Genomic DNA, 17,579 nt, shown 5'->3' on the forward strand with positions numbered 1-17,579 from the left:
CCAAAGAATAAGTCAAGTCAAGTCATATGTGCAGTTTCCCATGTGCGTAGAGGTGGGCAAGGGTGGCCATACCCGTCTTGCAAAATTTATTGAGACCCAAACTACTAAAATATGTTGAGGAAACATAATTTTAATTTTGAAATATTAAATGAAATTTAAAATTAAAAAAAAATGTATTTTTATACATATATAACCTTCACAAAAAAAAAAAAAAAAAAAATTTATACAAAAACTTTATTTTGATCGCTGAGTTTGTAAGCTATAGCTTAAGTTTTTCGGAGTGTTTTGGCATAATCAATGCCTTACTTTCTGAAGATCATTGTTTCCAATAAGAAATTTTTCTCACAAGAACTTGATTTTGAACGGTCACTTTAGACATCGGTCTTACCCTATACATTAATTTATAGACATTAGCAAACGTGTGCGACACGTAAGAGTATGCAACAATGCGTGCCGTCATCATTGCAACAAATACAGTTAACAACAACAAAGCAGAGCAGAGCAGTAGCAGCCATCATCATTAACAGTGTCAACGTAAAGCGATCGGTATATCATCTACCGCAGCGCGACCAGCAGAATACAGCACAAATGCCAGTAATATACCAGCAACAATACGTTTGTATGTGTGTGCGCATATGTAGCAACAGGCTGCAATAGTTATCACTTGGCAGCGCTTCGCTCGTTCACAGCATTGTCGCAGCGGCGTGTTCATAAGTAACAGAAGTGGCACATCGCTGATTGCCTGCTACATGCCACACGCAGCCCCAAGCCCCAACAGCAGCACTGCACGCTCAGTCGGCAACAGCCGGCTCAAGCAGTTCGCCAGCGCAATGCCCCATCAGCAGTGTCATCAAAGTCGCGGTTCAACTGGAGCATTTATTCCGCATATTTCTCATTTGATGGATTTCTTTCTGCCCCACACCCGCTGCAGCGGTCTTGCTTGACATTTTAATACGCTCAATTTCAAGTAATTTCTTTAATGGTAATTTTTAATTTCATTAAGCGACTGCCAAGCCGCCGTCAAAGTGAAGTGCCGAGAGGCAAGTGGCAGGCAGTGAGCGGGTTGTTGTGGCAGCTGCTGTTGTTTATGCTGGCGGATGCCACTGACTTCGGTTGTTACATACATACATATGTATGAGCAGGCAATTTATGTGTGAGCTTTTGTGCAGAGACCTCTCTCGCCGTAGTCTTTTGTGAATGAGAAAGGTGTGGAAAATGAAATAGATTTTGAAGAAAAATATTTGAAACTTGATGGCGCTGCGATTGAAAAGGAAAAGCGTTGCTAATTGATGAACTTTACAGCGAGGTGCCTAAGTATACATACATAGTATGTCTTGAATGTGTATATGTTGTTGTTGTGGGCAGCAAAAGCGCACAATCAAATAATCGCATCCACAATGATGCCAATAAAGCATTAAGCTGCCACATCGTGCGGCACGAATGAGTTTTGCACGCAACATGCGTGTGAAATTTCAAGCATTTTTCGCATTTTATTGTACAATATCATTGTTTTACTTTGTATTTTCAAGCATTCAATTGTGCACTTAATGCAGCTGAAATGAAGCAATGAAGCGTCTTAGGCAGAAATAAACAATAGGCACACACAAGTACATATTTATAATACATACATATGTATATGGTATACTTATTTACACATTGTCACTTTTATATACATACATATATTTATCTCTTACTCCATATACCCATTTACCACTTTTTTTCTATCTCCCACTCACTCGTTTTATATCCTGAATGCCTCGAAGTTTGTTACAATCAGAAGAAACATTGCACCCGCTATAAAGTAACGGGTTATTCAATAAGAGCGCTACAAAAGTTATTTTAAATAAAAACGGTTTTGATATCAATGAAATTCTTTATTCTTGTGGAAGTACGTTCGACGCCAATATATATGGAACCCGATTCTTTTAGCATGGCCATCACGAGCACGTTTGCAGAACTCTAGACGCTGAAATCTATATTCGACGGCTATGAAGCATAAATCGGTCGATACTACTGCAATTTTACTTTCGATATTCGTACGAAGTTTATCAATCGTCGGTGGCTTGTTGGCATAGACCATAGACTTGACGTAGCCCCACAGAAAATAGTCTTAACGACGTCAATTCGCACGACCAAGGCAGCCAAATTGACTGGGGCATTTCGTGAGATAACACATTCATCAAACTTGGATTTTTATAAATCGACTGTAAAATTCGCTGTGTGCCTTGTGCCACCGTCCTGTTGGAACAACATATTGTCCAAGTCCATATCATTCAATTCGGACTAAAAATATTTGGTTATCATTGAGCGGTGGCGATTCCCATTCATAGTTATGTGCCAGTCTTGATCATGACGGAATAAGTACGGCCAATGTCGCCGCCGGCGGCCCATAAATCACACCAAACCGTAATTTTTTCGGTATGCAATGGTGACTCATGGAGAACGTGTGAATAGCTGCCTGACCAATAACGTAAATTTTGCTCAATGATGAAGCCATGCAGCCAGAAATAAGCCTCATAGCTGAAGATGATTTTTCGATGAAACTCCGGATTATTTTCAAGTTGTTGCTCAGCCCAATTCACGAACTTACGACGACTCTGGTGATGAAACGGCTTCAGCTCTTGCGTCAATTTGATCTTGTACGGTTGTAAGCCAAGATCTTTTCGCAAAATTCGCCACAACGATGTCACAGAGATGTCCAACGCTTGAGAATGTCTTGTGATAGACTGATTTGGGTCTTCCTCAATTGATGCGCCGCTAGCGGCATCAAAATTCTCGAAACTACAGGCACTTCTTCGTCTCACTGGCACGAGAACATTTTGTACAGTGCCAGTGGATACAAATTTGTCTACTAGACGCTCAATTGTTGATCTGACAGCACGAGTATGACGATCATAATTTGGACGTAGCGCTCTTAAAGTTGAGGCCACTGACTCCGTTGGATCGTATATCTTTCCATGATGAAATCGCAAACCTTACTGAAGAGAAATATCGAAAGAGCAGGTAAAAGGGCGCCGTTTGCTGTCCCTATGGATCTACTTTTGTAGCGTTCCTATTGAAAAACCCTTTATATACACATGTATACAAAAGTTCAGCGTAACGAGCTGCTACGATTCAGCCATATTCGTTTGTCCATCTTACTGTATATACGCGAACTCGTTCCCCAGTTTTTGAAAATCGATTTGAAAGTTTGAATTAGTCCTTTTTTTCCAAAGAAGCTGCTTTTTGGTCAGAACCACAAATATCGGACCACTATGGCATATAGTTGTCATACAAATTGATTTCTTCAAACGCGAATACAGCCACCCGCTCAAACTCGCACGCAGCCCAACCGATTTAGATGCAACAACGGCATGTTTATAAAATTTACGATGTTAAACACATACATGTGTGTGCATGCATTCAGATTTCTCCAGTGCTGGTAATTGACAAAATCGATTTGGCATTAAAATTCAACGATTTCTTGAATAAGTCAACAGTCATTGGCATAAAACAACTAAAAGCCAAACAAACAAAGGTTGAGGGTTATTGCAGTAGTCATGTGATGAGTGATGTGTATACATGTATGTATGTGTGTATGTGTTTGCACATAACTGTCTGCGGCGCTGCAGAAGGGCTAATATTTCAGTCGACCACATTTGCTTGCTGCCGCAGGACGCAGATATTTACAACGGTGCTTTGCGAACCAACAAAGGTACAACGTTGTAAACGGCCAACACACACACACCCACAAGCTAACAAACAAATGAGTGCATAGTGGAGTGCAAACAACAAAAAAAGAACTGTACAAAAATCCGTTTGTGTGGCACGTGGAAGGGGCAGACAGTGCTTTAAATGCCGAAAAAGTAGAATAAATATGTCCAAGTGAAGGTGAAGTGAACGGTTTTGAAAGTATACGGTTGTTTGTAACTAAATGCGATACAGAGGCAGAAACAGCAGTGCAAGTGGTGGCAACAAAACCAGCCAAAGCAGCAACATCGCAAACACCTGTCTACTTGTCCGCGCACACACACCACACCATATCACACATACACAATAACCACTTAAATATATTGAAACTCACCTCGTTCCTTTTTCCACTTCGTGTTCTTCTCATTTCCTTTTGTTATTGTTGCCAGTTTCGTGTAGCGCTTCTGCTTTTATCCCTGCGCTCCGCCGCTCCTGTTTGCCTGAGCTTTCAGCTCCTTATTGCTGACGTCCATTGTGTCCCTAATCAGCGAGACAACTGCGCCATTACCGGTTTGGCGTCTGGGAACTTAACCTATAAGGAAATTACCGTAATGTACAGGACACGTTCGCCAGCGCCTACACGCAAATACAGTTACCTGGTATTGGCTCAGCAGTACTAGCGGTGCGAGTTCCCAGCCAACAGTGAGTCCAGCAGAATAAAAGTGCTTGTGTTGTCGTGTTCTTTTTTAGCAGAGTTTTAGCAATAGTAATTTTTCTTTGTCTAACTTTTTTTAAATTCTCCATAAACAGTTGCAGAAGTCATTTGGCGAGCGTTTGCTTAAACTTTTATAGCCGTCATTTTGCTTGATGGCGCACGTGTATTTGTGCATATGTACACAAATGTATGTTTCAAATTGCTTTTTTATTTCGCCGACGAAGTTTAAACTTTGTTACTCTGTTTGCCGGCTGTTTAAGCTGTTATGTAATAAGATAAACCCACTGGTGTGCAATCATCATTACAAGTGCTTACGAAGGTTCTAAGGACACCTTTCTGTGCGAATAATTTAAAAGGACGCCACTTACAAGCCGCAGTGCATATAGCTGGTAGCATTTGTGGTGGATAAGTTACCGTTATTAATAACAAAGCGTTTATTTATATTTTATGAATATGCAAATACGAGGGTTGCCTTTTATATTTCGTTCCTAGAGGATAAAAACGAATATTATTTTTATCGGAAATCGCTTTATTGTTTTTCAAAATATTCTACAGTAAGATCTATACACTTTTGCATGGGTTGGAAACATTTGTCGAAACGTTCTTGTTGTTCTGATTGAGGTATCTCCAAACCTTGTGTTTTGAACGCACAAACTGCCTCTTCAGGCATCGAAAAACGTTGACGTGAAAGTCGTGTTTCGAAGTAGCGCAATCGGGGTTTTTAACATTTCTATCTACACGAGCCGTTTTTGAGCGATTGACAAATTCTGTGGGACCCTACGTGATTTTTTTTTTCTAGAATATTGAATGTATGCTCATCCTATTAATGTCTATAGTTGTCTCAACGATAGGTCGTACAACGACCTTGCAATATCAGTTTGGGCACAGCAATAATCATTTCTGAAACAACAATTGATTTTAGACTTCTTCTTCTTCTTTACTGGCGTAGACACCGCATACACGGTTATAGCCGTAAACAAACAACAGCATCGGATGCGATCAAAAGGGGGATTTCTCTTCCGAAGCTGTTGTTTCCTTTTCATTGGAGGACTTTTATACGTGGCGGGTCCCAAACCCAGCGCACAACCCTGGGGGGAATAGTTCGCTTTGTCACTTTAGCTCATCTTCTGACGGATGTTCTTTGGCTACCTAAAGGATACTTGGTCTAATATCGAAAGTCGTGAGCTGCTTGTCAATTGCCATTTACCATAAAGTTTTGGTTGCCAGATTATAACACTCGGGTTTTTAGATCCCGCCAAATAAAAAGCAATCCTCGTATATATATTAGCAGGAGAAACTGTGTAAAAAAAGCACAGTCCATATCTTCTTACGTAAGCGCTTTTAGGCATTACAAAAGTTAATCGTATTAATCGTGTATTATAAAAGTTAATCCTCAAAATTCCATACCTTGATATTAGTTAGGTTTTCTTTAACGATGGGGTCGCCATTTCGATAAGTGAATGTAGTTTTGGAAAGGTGACGGGATTAATTAAACCACTTGGATCTCAACACAAATACCGGTTCCCTTAATAGTCAAAAGACATAATTCACATGGTGGTGTTCAAAGCATCAGCCTTTGTTGTCCTCACATAAACTTCTTTCCAATTATTTATATGTCCACGTTTTGTTATTGAAATAAAAGCAATCTAAGCATCGACTATTATTATTGGCCACTAACAAACAATATTGAAAAAAAATCTTGAGACTCACTGCAGATTGAAATGCTGCGTTCACTTTGGAATGAAAGAAAACTAAAAAGCACAAATCAACACAACCTCCGGGCGATAAATTTCGTTCGATTATTTTGTGTTTGCTTTTATCAAGTGAGGTCTAGCCAATCAGTGATCTTAACGTTTGAATTTCTACTCCACCAAAAAGACCCACAGTGACGTTGAGAGTTGGGTTCTGTCTGAGTCCGACTGTCAAATTGGTTTACTCGCTCAGCACTCTAACTTTGAAACGCTATATATACTTACTTCCTCAAATTATTACATTTGGTTCAAGCTTTAATTTCGGGATCTCTTATTATTTACACCAATTGCTTAGCTCAACTATCTTGTCATCAAACGGCACCTTTAAAAGCTATATCAAAAGATTATTTTGGGACCGAAATACATCTACCTACAAAGATAATAGATTCGTACAAAATTCACAATCTCCATAGCTCAATTTTAAGCGGCTACATAATGTTTATGAGAAGGCAAAAATAAGTATATTTTAAAACCGATATCCTCTGGTACTGGTGGCTGATAACGTGATGCGGATTTTTATTATACTTTACTATAAGTAATTCCAAGGTATCCATACTTCGAGACTATAATTTCGATTACGGTTTCAAATTGCAGCTATGGACATCTACAAATACGTGTTTTGCTGGAAATCCTCCTTTTACAGAATGCAGTTCTCATATAAACTCACGACCTCATAATAAATTAACTAAACATTTTTCACAAACTAATTAAGTACAGAGATCAGTTATTAAATCCTTCTTTTATCGTCTACCCCCTACTCATGAGTGAAATTTAATTACGCTGAAGGATAACAAATTTGGCAATAACGCAGTTAAGGTTGACCGGTTACGGTCATAACAACCCCTGTTAGCCAAAACGAACTTTGCCAAAACGTTGAGAACGGACCCTGCAAGAGATTGGTTGGCATGCAAGCAGTCTATTTTTAAAGAGTGTTTGAGCAGTTGTGGCAAAGTGCTTCTAAAAAATACTAGTCACTAAGAGAAGTTTCCAGATTTCGTTCATTTATTCTTATTGGCGGTAAAGTTCACCTCGAATTCTAACCTCCGTAGTGTGAATCATCTGGATTCACCTCGAATCTTATCCTCCGTGGTGTGATTCATCTATATGGTGCTCCAACTTTAAATTGACTAAATTATTTTAGTTTGTTGGGTTTCCGTTACGAATTACGTAAGATATAATATTAATGTGTATGTGTGTGTGCTGTCTCTGGCAAATGAACTGCAGTCCTTTTCGCTTGCCAAAAGCATTTTTCTATGTCAGTTCCTGCACTTGTTTTTTCCTTTTCCAATTTTACTTGGATTTCGTTTTTTGGTTGCAGTTTTCGTCGCTGGCGCCAGCCTGTGTTGCCATGTGCGTTCTTGAGTTTTTGTATGCGATAATAGTAACATTGGCGGAGCATGGATTCCTTCTCATTTTTAGACTTAGTAATAGTACTAATGCGATGCACTGTGGTCTAACGCTGGTGAGAATTTCGTAGTTTAATATTATTGATTTCAAGTTTACATCACTAGGGTCTTCAACGAATAAGAACTTGAAAACATCTAATTAAAGGCCTCATCATGGTTAGATCAAATTTTTTGAAAGGCTTTGAAATTTATAATGATATTAGGTAATTCCTATCATTTTGCCATATTAGTTGTTTCGAGGTTTGATCAATTTCCTTGCCTACTGTTCCATCAGCCGTTCCAACTCGCTGCAGTTCGCGAACACGCTATGTCTAGCCGCGCCGCATACGCGCACAAAGCAACTATTTGGCTGGCTGACTGCCTGTCTGCTTCAAGGCGGTCTGGAGCGCGTCTACAGCGCTGGCGTGTCTATTATTGGCAGCCGTCTTGACACCATTGCCGCCGTCCGCTTCGTTGGCGTTTCGCGCGGCATGGCATTCAAGACATTCAAGCCCTTGGCGACAGCGACGGCGGTGCGGTTGACACTCTTTACATTTGGATTGTCGCAAATAAAATAGAACTAGATAGAACTTTTACATTTCCAGACACTCACAGAGATTTGCACATACAAACACACAAACATACATGCAAGACACAAGGTGAAGCGCCGTGCATGAGGTGGCGTCTAATGAGCGTTGACTGTGTCACTGCGACTAATGCTGATCTGAATCTGAGTGAGCAAGTGAGCCCCGAGTGCGTGTGATATTTTGTGCGCGCATTGTGCCAACGCGAATTCCACGGGGCATGACGGCGCGTCTTGGCGCTGCATTACATGTTATTTTCGTACGGAAATAACCTTGAGCCAAATAAACTAAGTAATTTCCTTTTTTGTTTGTGCCTTATTTTGGCTTTCTTTGCAGCTACTTCAGACGGACACGAATAAATTGTTGCCAACTTCATTCACATCAGCAGAGCGCAGCCTGGCGGTGTGACAGTGCATTAGTGGCACTGCGAAGGACGCAGGTGCGCACACTCACGCTCACACAACATTTGTGACAAATAATCAGCGTCTGGCAGTCAGGCACCAGGTAGTCGATGTGTAAGCGCACGTTCCTTAGTGGCTGGCGCGGAGTGGGTCGGATGCCAAACTGCAACACACATGCAAGGCGCGGAAAATGAACACAGGGAGTTTACGCAGCGCATGCATACGTCTGTGAGCGCTTTGCCACCGCGAGCGGAAACACGCCAAATGGAAGCAGCGCTCATGTCAGCGGTAGCAGAGGCAATGTCGGTTTCAGTTGCATCACAAGAACAGCTGCCGCATCATCAACACTATCAACAAGCAGCAGAAGCAAAGCCAAAATCACAGCCAAAGAAGTTGAATGCAACGAGTCCCTATATAATAGAAATCGCTGATGAAGACATGCATGCAAATTATCCGCCCAAAGCGCACAGAGATGAAAACGCAGACACGACAGCAACACAACCGGCGCGGCAGCGTCAATGCACATGTGTGCGCAGCGCAAGCGATGCGGTAATTGTGCTGCGCGTCTGCTCGAATTTATGCAACGCTAGCGAGGGTCCCTGCGCGCTTTCCACCCAATGTCAAGCGCTGTCACCGTCAGCGTGTCTGACTAGCGCTGCTCCTGTTGCAACACCGCGCGCTACAGTTAGACCGGAAACGTTGGCGACAAATCAGCGCACATACTGCACTGTCTGTTGCTCGCTGGTAGCGTTGGGTAGGGCGCGGCACGACGAGCAGGAGGAGAAAAAGTATTTGGCAGACTATAAGCGCTGTTGGCCGCCGCCACCGTTCATTATGCTGGTATCACTTCTGGAGGTGAGTTAGTAAAAATTTCGTTTTAATTTAGTGTTGAGACTTTTTGCAGACGATTGTTGGTTCGTGGAAAGCGCATATACAGCTGCATGAGCGGAGTTTTTGTGCCGCAATCGCTTTAAAAATTCATTTATTCCGACGCGTCTGACTAAGTCACTTGCCTGCGCGTGTATAAAAAGTAAAAAATAATAAATTAATGCAAAAGCGCCAGCGAGCGGTAAAGCGAATGTCCAAAATTTAAGTTGCTCACTATGGCTGCGACATTAGTTTGGGGAAATCGGCTGTGCGCCGCTTTATACTGGCTTTTACTTGTGTAGTGAGGCGTAAAGAGGAGTCCATTTAGCAGAAGGAGCCAGCTCAGCTTGTTATCTCTTTTAGCTACCTGGGTGGTTTTAGTTATGACAGTGACTGGTTTTTTATTTTTAACATTAGATGCTTGCCACGAAAGCACTTTCGACGCGGCATTGTCTTAATTCTTCCAAAAGCAGGACTGTAGTTCACTTTTTTAAAGCAATCCATAAAATATTTCTTCATTAATTTAATTTCACTGAATTTTAACAAGGAATAGTTCAATGGAATAAACTGGGATTGCGAAAGACTCGAAAGAAAGGCGGTAGCAGGAATTTAATAGAGGGCCATAGAATCTGGTGAAATAATGAGTAGAGCAGAAAACCGATTGAATTTAGCTTAACAGATCCTGGTTACCGACATTTTTGTTATATAGACTTTGTTATACATCGTCCGGTGTATTTAACGTGGGTACCTGCTGACGACAGACTTACCCCACAGCGGATCCCATCAATGCGTTGATCAACGCCCTAGCAGTGCGGAATGGACACACTAAGCACCTTGCTAGGGTTCGAGGCCCATCTGCAATCTCTGCCGTGCTTTTGGTCCGGCACCCGGTCGCAATGCAACTCCAAATACAACTGACAAAGTCAGTTAGTCCCATATTTGGGTTTTAACCACAACCACCACGATATTCCTCGAAGGGCCAGTCCGCATGAGTAGGCTGAAGTGAACTCCGAGGGCTTCTGCTACACGTGGTACCAGAATTAAGTCGCCGGTCAGACCTCGCAGCCGAGGCTACTACAGACCGATTCGGAGTCTACGGAACTGGAGACATTTGCGACTGTTGAGAAAAATAACTTGTAACTGACGCATATCTCATTCGTCATGGCTTGAGGCCATAATAAGAATTCAGGGTATTAACCTTTACCCTAAAGAATATATTTATTTCATTACACCGACTAAGCAATTATTAAACTTAGAAAAAAGAACACAAAAAAATGTTTTGGTTCCGTTGGATGAATAGTCTCTTCAGTGAGTCTCTATCGCTCACAACTTTACCTCTTTGCGTATAAAAAATGGTTATTTCAAAATGTGGTCGCTTAAAGCACACCTCATATTCGAAAATACGCAAAAGTTTACAGTTAGTCAAAGCTAACTTCCATCAATGAAAAATGCCAAGTCCCAACAGCGTCATTGAACTTCACGGCGTCAATCGCTGCAGAGCTGCCTTTTTGGGGCGGCGTAGGGCGTGAATGTAGAAGAGAAGGGCAACCAGCAGACTGGTGCGTTACGTTTCAAATGAACTTTCAAAGTAAGTTGTTGTACCAGTCCAAGCAGTACAAAAAAACCAAAAACTGCAAAAAATAAAGTAAAAAGACAACAATAACAACACACGAGTTGGTAGCTAGGTCGAATATGCTCATATTTCATCAGAGCTATTGTGCAAAAATGGGTAAAGTAAAGTAAATAAAAGAAAACTCTACGACTGCAAACACAAAGCGGAGGGGCTGGCGGCAACTACAGCATACCAAGCGGTGTCTGCGCTGGCGTAGTCTACGAGTGTGTAACTTGTGACCCACAATGGCTTGGTAACTGCCGGCATAGTGGCAATAATACACGTAGTGCGTACAATTTTCCAGGGCCATTCAAATGCACTGTGCCTCACAGCGCCAACTACTTACATCCCAACATTCGTCCGTCCGTTCTTCTGTCAGTCCGCCCGCCGGCTGGCCGCTTGTACTGCTTGAAAGGGGCGCAAATGTCTATGTTTATGCGAGTTAATATTACATTTCATAGTCTGGCACTTGTCTGTGCTTATGTTCGGGCGTAATCGTGCGGATGTCTGTGGAGTGTATAAAATATTTAGTTGCGCTGTTATTGTGCGGCTGCGGTGGTGTGGGGGCTGCTGTTGGCCCAACTACTGTCTGCCGAGTCGACTACATTTACATGGTGTAAATGAAATTTGAAATTGACCCGAGCGCTTGTATGCGCATGTGAGTGTGCTGGTGTGCGATAAAAGCAAATTTGCTTATGCAATAAAAATTGTTTCGAGCTTCGCGCCAAAGGCACACCCTCCCTGGGCGCAACTGTCGGTTTGAAAATCATGAAAGTATCCCCATTGCGCCGCCAAAGTCACTGCTGCACAGACACATGAGCGGCCCCACAACTACTGCGGCGTAAGCGTATCGACAATGTCTGACGCGGTGTCTCGCCAAGTCGCAATCGTCTCAAACTCCAACTCGGATTCCGCAGACAAACCGTCTTGCTTGTACTCGTTCGCCGGCGTGCTTGTCGTGTTTACTGTGGTGTGTCGTTATGGTGGGCCGATGACGTGATGACACGCTGCTTTACGGCTTCTTCCGAGAGGAGCGAGTGTGGCGTGGTGGCGCGCCTGGGCAGCGCTCAACCCTTGTCACTGCTTTTATGATGTGCTCTTCATTTTTCATGTGTTTTCTGCGCTTTATTTCCTCATCAAGAGACAAGACGATTCCCAATTCCATGTATACTTAATGGCATCCACTGCGCAAAATATTCGCATTTGATAAATTCATTCGCCTTTTATGCTCGTATCTGGCACTTTCGACTCAATCTAATAGCTGTTGACTGCAGAAACTCAGAGGGCCGCGGGGGTATAACCATATTAATGTATCAATGAATTGGTGTATAAATAAGAAAGTAATTGGAATTCTACTCCAGGCGCTTATTCTTGTTGCAGATCGTTAATCACAAGTGATTAATTTGATGGCAAACTGTATCTAATACGAGCGCAGTTTGATAAGCCATTGACTATTTCTTCTTCTTCTTCTTTGCTGTTTTTGACTGTTCATTGGAGGCGATTTTAACGTGGCGGATCCCAAATACAGCGCACAATCCTGTGGGGATGTTTCGCCTTCTCACTTTAGCTCGTCTTCAAACGGATGTTCTTAGGCTACCCAGAGGATACTTGGTCAAAGACCGGAAGTCGTGAGCTGCTTGAGCCATATGTAAAAGAATCGTTTCTGGCCACTCTTAAGAGAATGACGATCAGAGAACTTTCCTCACTTGCGTGAACTTCTGACTCCATCCTCCACTGACTATTGGCTAAACTCAATAAACAGTACTGCTTGTGTTAACCTTGCTGTACCTCGGTTGAATTTCCTTCGCGTATCTCGAAAATTGTTGAGTGATTATGAGCAATTGTTGTTCCGAGCTTTTGGTCGAATTATTGTCATTTTTAAGGTAATTTCATAACGCCACTCTCACAAAAACTCTTGCCTCTATTGGCAAAATAGTGAAACAATCGACTTACCTGAGATCTTCTCGAGACAAACTAGCGAAATTACTCGCAAAAGACAGTCACAGATAATAATCACTTGATGTCGGGTCCAAACTATAAAGTGGACGCATACAAATATTCTAGCCAAGCTCCGGGAGCTTTAGGCAAGTCACTATCGGGATGTGGAACGCAGTTTTATTGGCCAAAGATGCACATTTCTGAGAGATTGTTTACTTTAGTGGGTCAAATTAATGCCAGTACGGTTCCAAATTAAGAGTCTGGTCGTAGGAGAGTATATGACTTCCTGCCAAACACAAAAGCAAACCCCTCCTGCTAGTCAATCCTGGCCTGGCTCAAGTCGCTTATAAAAATTAAAGAAGCAATACGGAAGCACCATAATGTCTTCATGGAAGTTTTTGTAAACTACACTCTTAGACTGTCGAATATTTGTTCTTTTATAAAGAAGAATAATGGCGATGGAAAAGTACTTTCCTTTATAGATCGAAGAATGTCATATAAATGAGCTTCTTTCGACGAATACTTCCTTTAATAAACTTCTAAGCAACCTTTACACAATAAACTATAAAAAGCGGAGGTGAACGCTTGGCTCTCCATTGCGAAGTTGAAATTGTCACTCACCTACATTACGCTCCAGCTCTCTGCTCTAGTACATGTCAAATGGAGTTTCGTAACTGCATAACTGTACTTAACAATTAGACAATGGACAATAAGCGCGCACTTTGCGTAACAAAACGAATTTCCCACATTCATCGGAGATTTCCCAACGATATTGCAATGCGAACAAACAACAATCGTCTTCAATTTCAACATCTTTGTAGCATCTTCGTTTTCTTCTGCCACTCATTTGTGCGTTTCTTCTCCTTTTTTCTGCAACTTACAGATTGCCGTCTTCGTCTACGATTACATGACAGTCAAAATGTCTGTGACAGCGTTACCGTTTACGAGGGCCACAGACGTCAGTGCGAACAAACCGTTCGCAGCGAGTGAGTCGTCGCTTATCTATCGGCCAGATCGTCGTCTGGAGATTTGGCGTTTTGTCTCCTACATGCTATTGCACGCGAATTGGTTCCACCTGAGCTTCAATGTGGCCACACAGCTGGTGTACGGGCTGCCCTTGGAGTGGGTGCACGGTTCGGCGCGCATTGCCATCATCTATTTGGCTGGCGTATTTGCCGGCTCGCTGGGCACCAGTGTCGTCGACTCGGATGTCTATTTGGTGGGCGCCAGCGGGGGCGTCTATGCGCTACTGGCCGCATATTTTGCGAATACACTGCTGAATTTCGGTCAAATGCGCTACGGTGTGGGGCAACTGGTGCGCGTCGTCGTATTCGGTAAGCGATTGTGTTTCGGTTTCTGTATCGTTTTGTTAAGGTCGTCATCAGCGATTTATGCACACATAATACATAATTACCATAATTCCAATTTAATTGTGAGAAGATCATAGTAATTTACAAATTTACGAAATTAACCGTATCACACACGCACATATGTATATACACTCTGCCGCATACACTCATGAAATTGCAGGTCTTCATGCAACACGGAAGCGCCATAAATCTATCTAACACACTTTTTAATTAATTTATTTGCTTTTGTTTTTCACTTTCATTCCAAATAATTTCAACAGTTTCCTGTGATCTCTGCTATGCACTCTACAATAAGTATTACAACAACAACAACAATAACAATGCTGCCCATGCAATAATTAAAAGCACACCAACAATTTCGTATGTGGCTCACCTGAGTGGCGCGTTGGCGGGCTTCACAATGGGTCTGCTGGTGCTGAAGAATTTCGACGGTCCTCATGCGCCATCATCGAAAACGCTGTGGTGGCTGGCGCTGAGCGTCTATGCGGCTTTTATGACATTCGCGATTGCGTTCAACCTCGTCAACACGGTCACTGCACAAATGCTCGAGGCGGAGGGTGAGCTAGTTGAGCAGCGCTTACTTCATAATTTGGGCATTACATAAGCATCCATTACAGCATGGGCGAAAATTAGTTAACAGTCTAGCTTAAACATTAATTTATGGCTGGTTAAGTAGGTTAGAAAATATTTTAAATTGAATAAAGAATTGTGTTACAGTGATTTTGAATACTTTTTTAGTCTATGAAACAATGAAAAAATATGGATGTGGAAACACAGTATTTCCTTTTAATAAAAATCAAATACTTATCAGGTGAAGATTGACTGAGGGATATAAAAATTTGATGTACAAAAATAACGGGTCATCCAAGTAGAGTTACTAATTTCAATACCTTTTTTTTACACATGAGTTATGTCAAGCTTCTTGTTATTTTTGTTCAGTATTGTTTAGCTTTCATCATAGCAAGACTTACACCTGAACAACGTGTAAACAAATTTGGTCGTATTTACATGAGATTCTCTCGAGTCAAACCAGAAAAATCATTTGCCATATACACACACATAATCACTTGAAACTGGGTCCAAACTATAAAGTGGATTCCTAAAAACATCATAACCAAGCTCCCGTAGCTTCTGTAAAGTCACTTTCAAGATATGGAACACAACCTTATTGACCAAAGAGGGGCATCTCTGAGATATTGTTCACTTTAGAAGATCCAATTATTGACAGGACAGTTTCGAATTATTCAACTTTATTACAAAAGCTTCCGAAAATTTTGTGCGCTTCGCTTAACTTATGGTCAACATAATTGGCATCTTACCCAGAAAAAACAACGCATTGGTGTGGTTTATGGAGCGCTGGAATCATCGGTCCAAATTTTTTCAAAAATGATGCCGGTGAGAACGTAACCGGCAATGTCGGCCGTTATCGCTCCATGATGATCCGACTATTCATGATGCCTGAAATTGAAATTGAAGCTCGTGATCTCAGTGGTATTTGGTTTCAGTAAGACGGCGCCACTTCCCACACATCGCATCAATCGAGGGATTTATTGTTGGAACTCTTCGATGACCGATGAGTCGATGGATTGGCCACCAAGATCACATCATAGCACACCGGTAGACTTTTTCCTGTGGGGGCATGACAATCCCGCTTTGATTCAGCCTTGGAGCTAAGCATTACGCCTGTTATTCGTCAGTTACCAGTCGAAATCCTAGAACGAGTCATCGAAAATTGGACCCATTAAATTTGGCGTTTCTGTGTCTTTTCTTTAAAAAAGCAGGAAACCTCGAAATAAATCACCCTTTACATATCTAACGTTGTAGATACCTATTTTCCAAAACTCTGCGCCTACTTGTGACACAGAAAATATTGTAAATGCCTTAAGTCTAAACGCTTCAGTAACAATCCAATAGTGAACTCAGAAAAATATGAATAAGTTCTTAAACTCTGACTTTGGCTAAATTTCAATTGCGATTCAAGCTGTTGCAATTCGTTTAAATAGTCATACCCTCCACCACCCCCAAATACTACTACTCTAATCGAATATATGTACATACACAGGCATGTGTGCTTGATTGTAAGACTTGAAATGAATGCTGCACTTGCACCTGAATCCTAATGCAATGACAGCGTCTAAGCTCCAAGCGCTTCAATATTATTTTACGTGCTGTAATTTCGCACTGCCTTGCCTCTCAATCGAAATAAATTAATTCTAAAACTAAAATGTGGGGTAAACGAATTTTCTATCATTGCTGCCAAAGGTTGAAATGAAATCAATAAAAATGAGCAATTTAATTGAAATGCAAATAAAAGTGAGTGTAAGTGAAGTATTTAGAGTAAAACATACACACTTACACATATATGTAAGTATTAATCGGTCTGAGGGATATTATGTAAGAACTGCTGAAAGTATCAAATAACACTTCTATGTGAAATGGAATTATTTCGTTTTAGTTTTTAACTGAGCGATTCAAGATGTGCATGTGTGAATAATAATAATAATTTCAAATTTATAAAGGGTTAAATCAACGAGTATCGGTAAATTTGAAATGATTTCAATTAAAATTGTAATCAACAAACGTGCATTCATTAGTGATTTGATTTTTTAACACTTTGTTTTAATTTGAATTCAGCTACAGTAAAACCCAATTAAATGCCTCACGAAAAATGCTAGCTTTTTGAGGTCGATTAAGTGCTTCGATGCGAGTTCAAAAGCCAAAAATCTTGCTTGTGAAGCGGATTCGGCTTCGGTACTTCAGTGCGTGCTGGGCGTGGTCTACTCTGTCGAATATTATCCAATAACGAATGTAGGGTCTCAAGATGGGTGATGTTATGGCGAATAGTACGCTACCTAGGCCGTTTATGTGATCATAAGTTCGGGCGTAAGTCTTTCTATGATAAAATGTCAAAGAATAATTAAAAAAAATAACATCACAGCTTAACCCGATTCCCGCGTTATCTGTCAAAAAAAGACTATAGAAAAAATACCTCTACTTGGATTACCAGTTATATGATTTTTTTCCGGATACAAACGCTCAGTTTGATAATCGCTTTCTCGGTGTTTTTGACATGTTTATAGAAACTATGCTTTTAGTTGGGGTGAAACCCCTAGGGTTTGAGACAATATAAATAATCAGACATTAGTGGAAGTAAGCAAAGCTTTCTGAAATTGAATGTAACTGTAATTATACAGTTATTACATTTTGATTATTGCAGCAAAAGCGTTGTCAACTCTATTCAGCACTTTATTAAAGTAAACGAAATTGTTATGAATATCAAAATGTAT

General features: G+C 41.2%; 2 protein-coding genes across 3 annotated transcripts in view; both read left to right on the plus strand.

Moving 5' to 3' along the window:
• The window catches only part of LOC105226508 (protein rhomboid-like), a 43,285-nt gene extending 28,273 nt beyond the window's left edge, over window positions 1-15,012 (plus strand). The window contains exons 1-4 of one of the 2 annotated variants that reach the window (XM_011205400.4): window positions 3,615-3,694; window positions 8,441-9,360; window positions 13,806-14,256; window positions 14,553-15,012. In XM_011205400.4, coding sequence (XP_011203702.3) covers window positions 8,680-9,360; window positions 13,806-14,256; window positions 14,553-14,896 — 1,476 coding nt within the window. In that variant the 5' untranslated portion in view covers window positions 3,615-3,694; window positions 8,441-8,679 and the 3' untranslated portion in view covers window positions 14,897-15,012. Of the gene's footprint in view, window positions 1-3,614; window positions 3,695-8,440; window positions 9,361-13,805; window positions 14,257-14,552 lie in introns of those variants that run through there. The other variant, XM_049458563.1, reaches the window with a different exon arrangement.
• LOC105226437 (ATP synthase subunit b, mitochondrial) overlaps window positions 1-17,579 on the plus strand; it is a 459,686-nt gene that overhangs the window by 135,168 nt on the left and 306,939 nt on the right. The window lies entirely within an intron of this gene.

This window comes from Bactrocera dorsalis, chromosome 5 (genome assembly GCF_023373825.1).
Source record: "Bactrocera dorsalis isolate Fly_Bdor chromosome 5, ASM2337382v1, whole genome shotgun sequence".
Taxonomy (NCBI): Eukaryota; Metazoa; Arthropoda; class Insecta; order Diptera; family Tephritidae; genus Bactrocera; species Bactrocera dorsalis.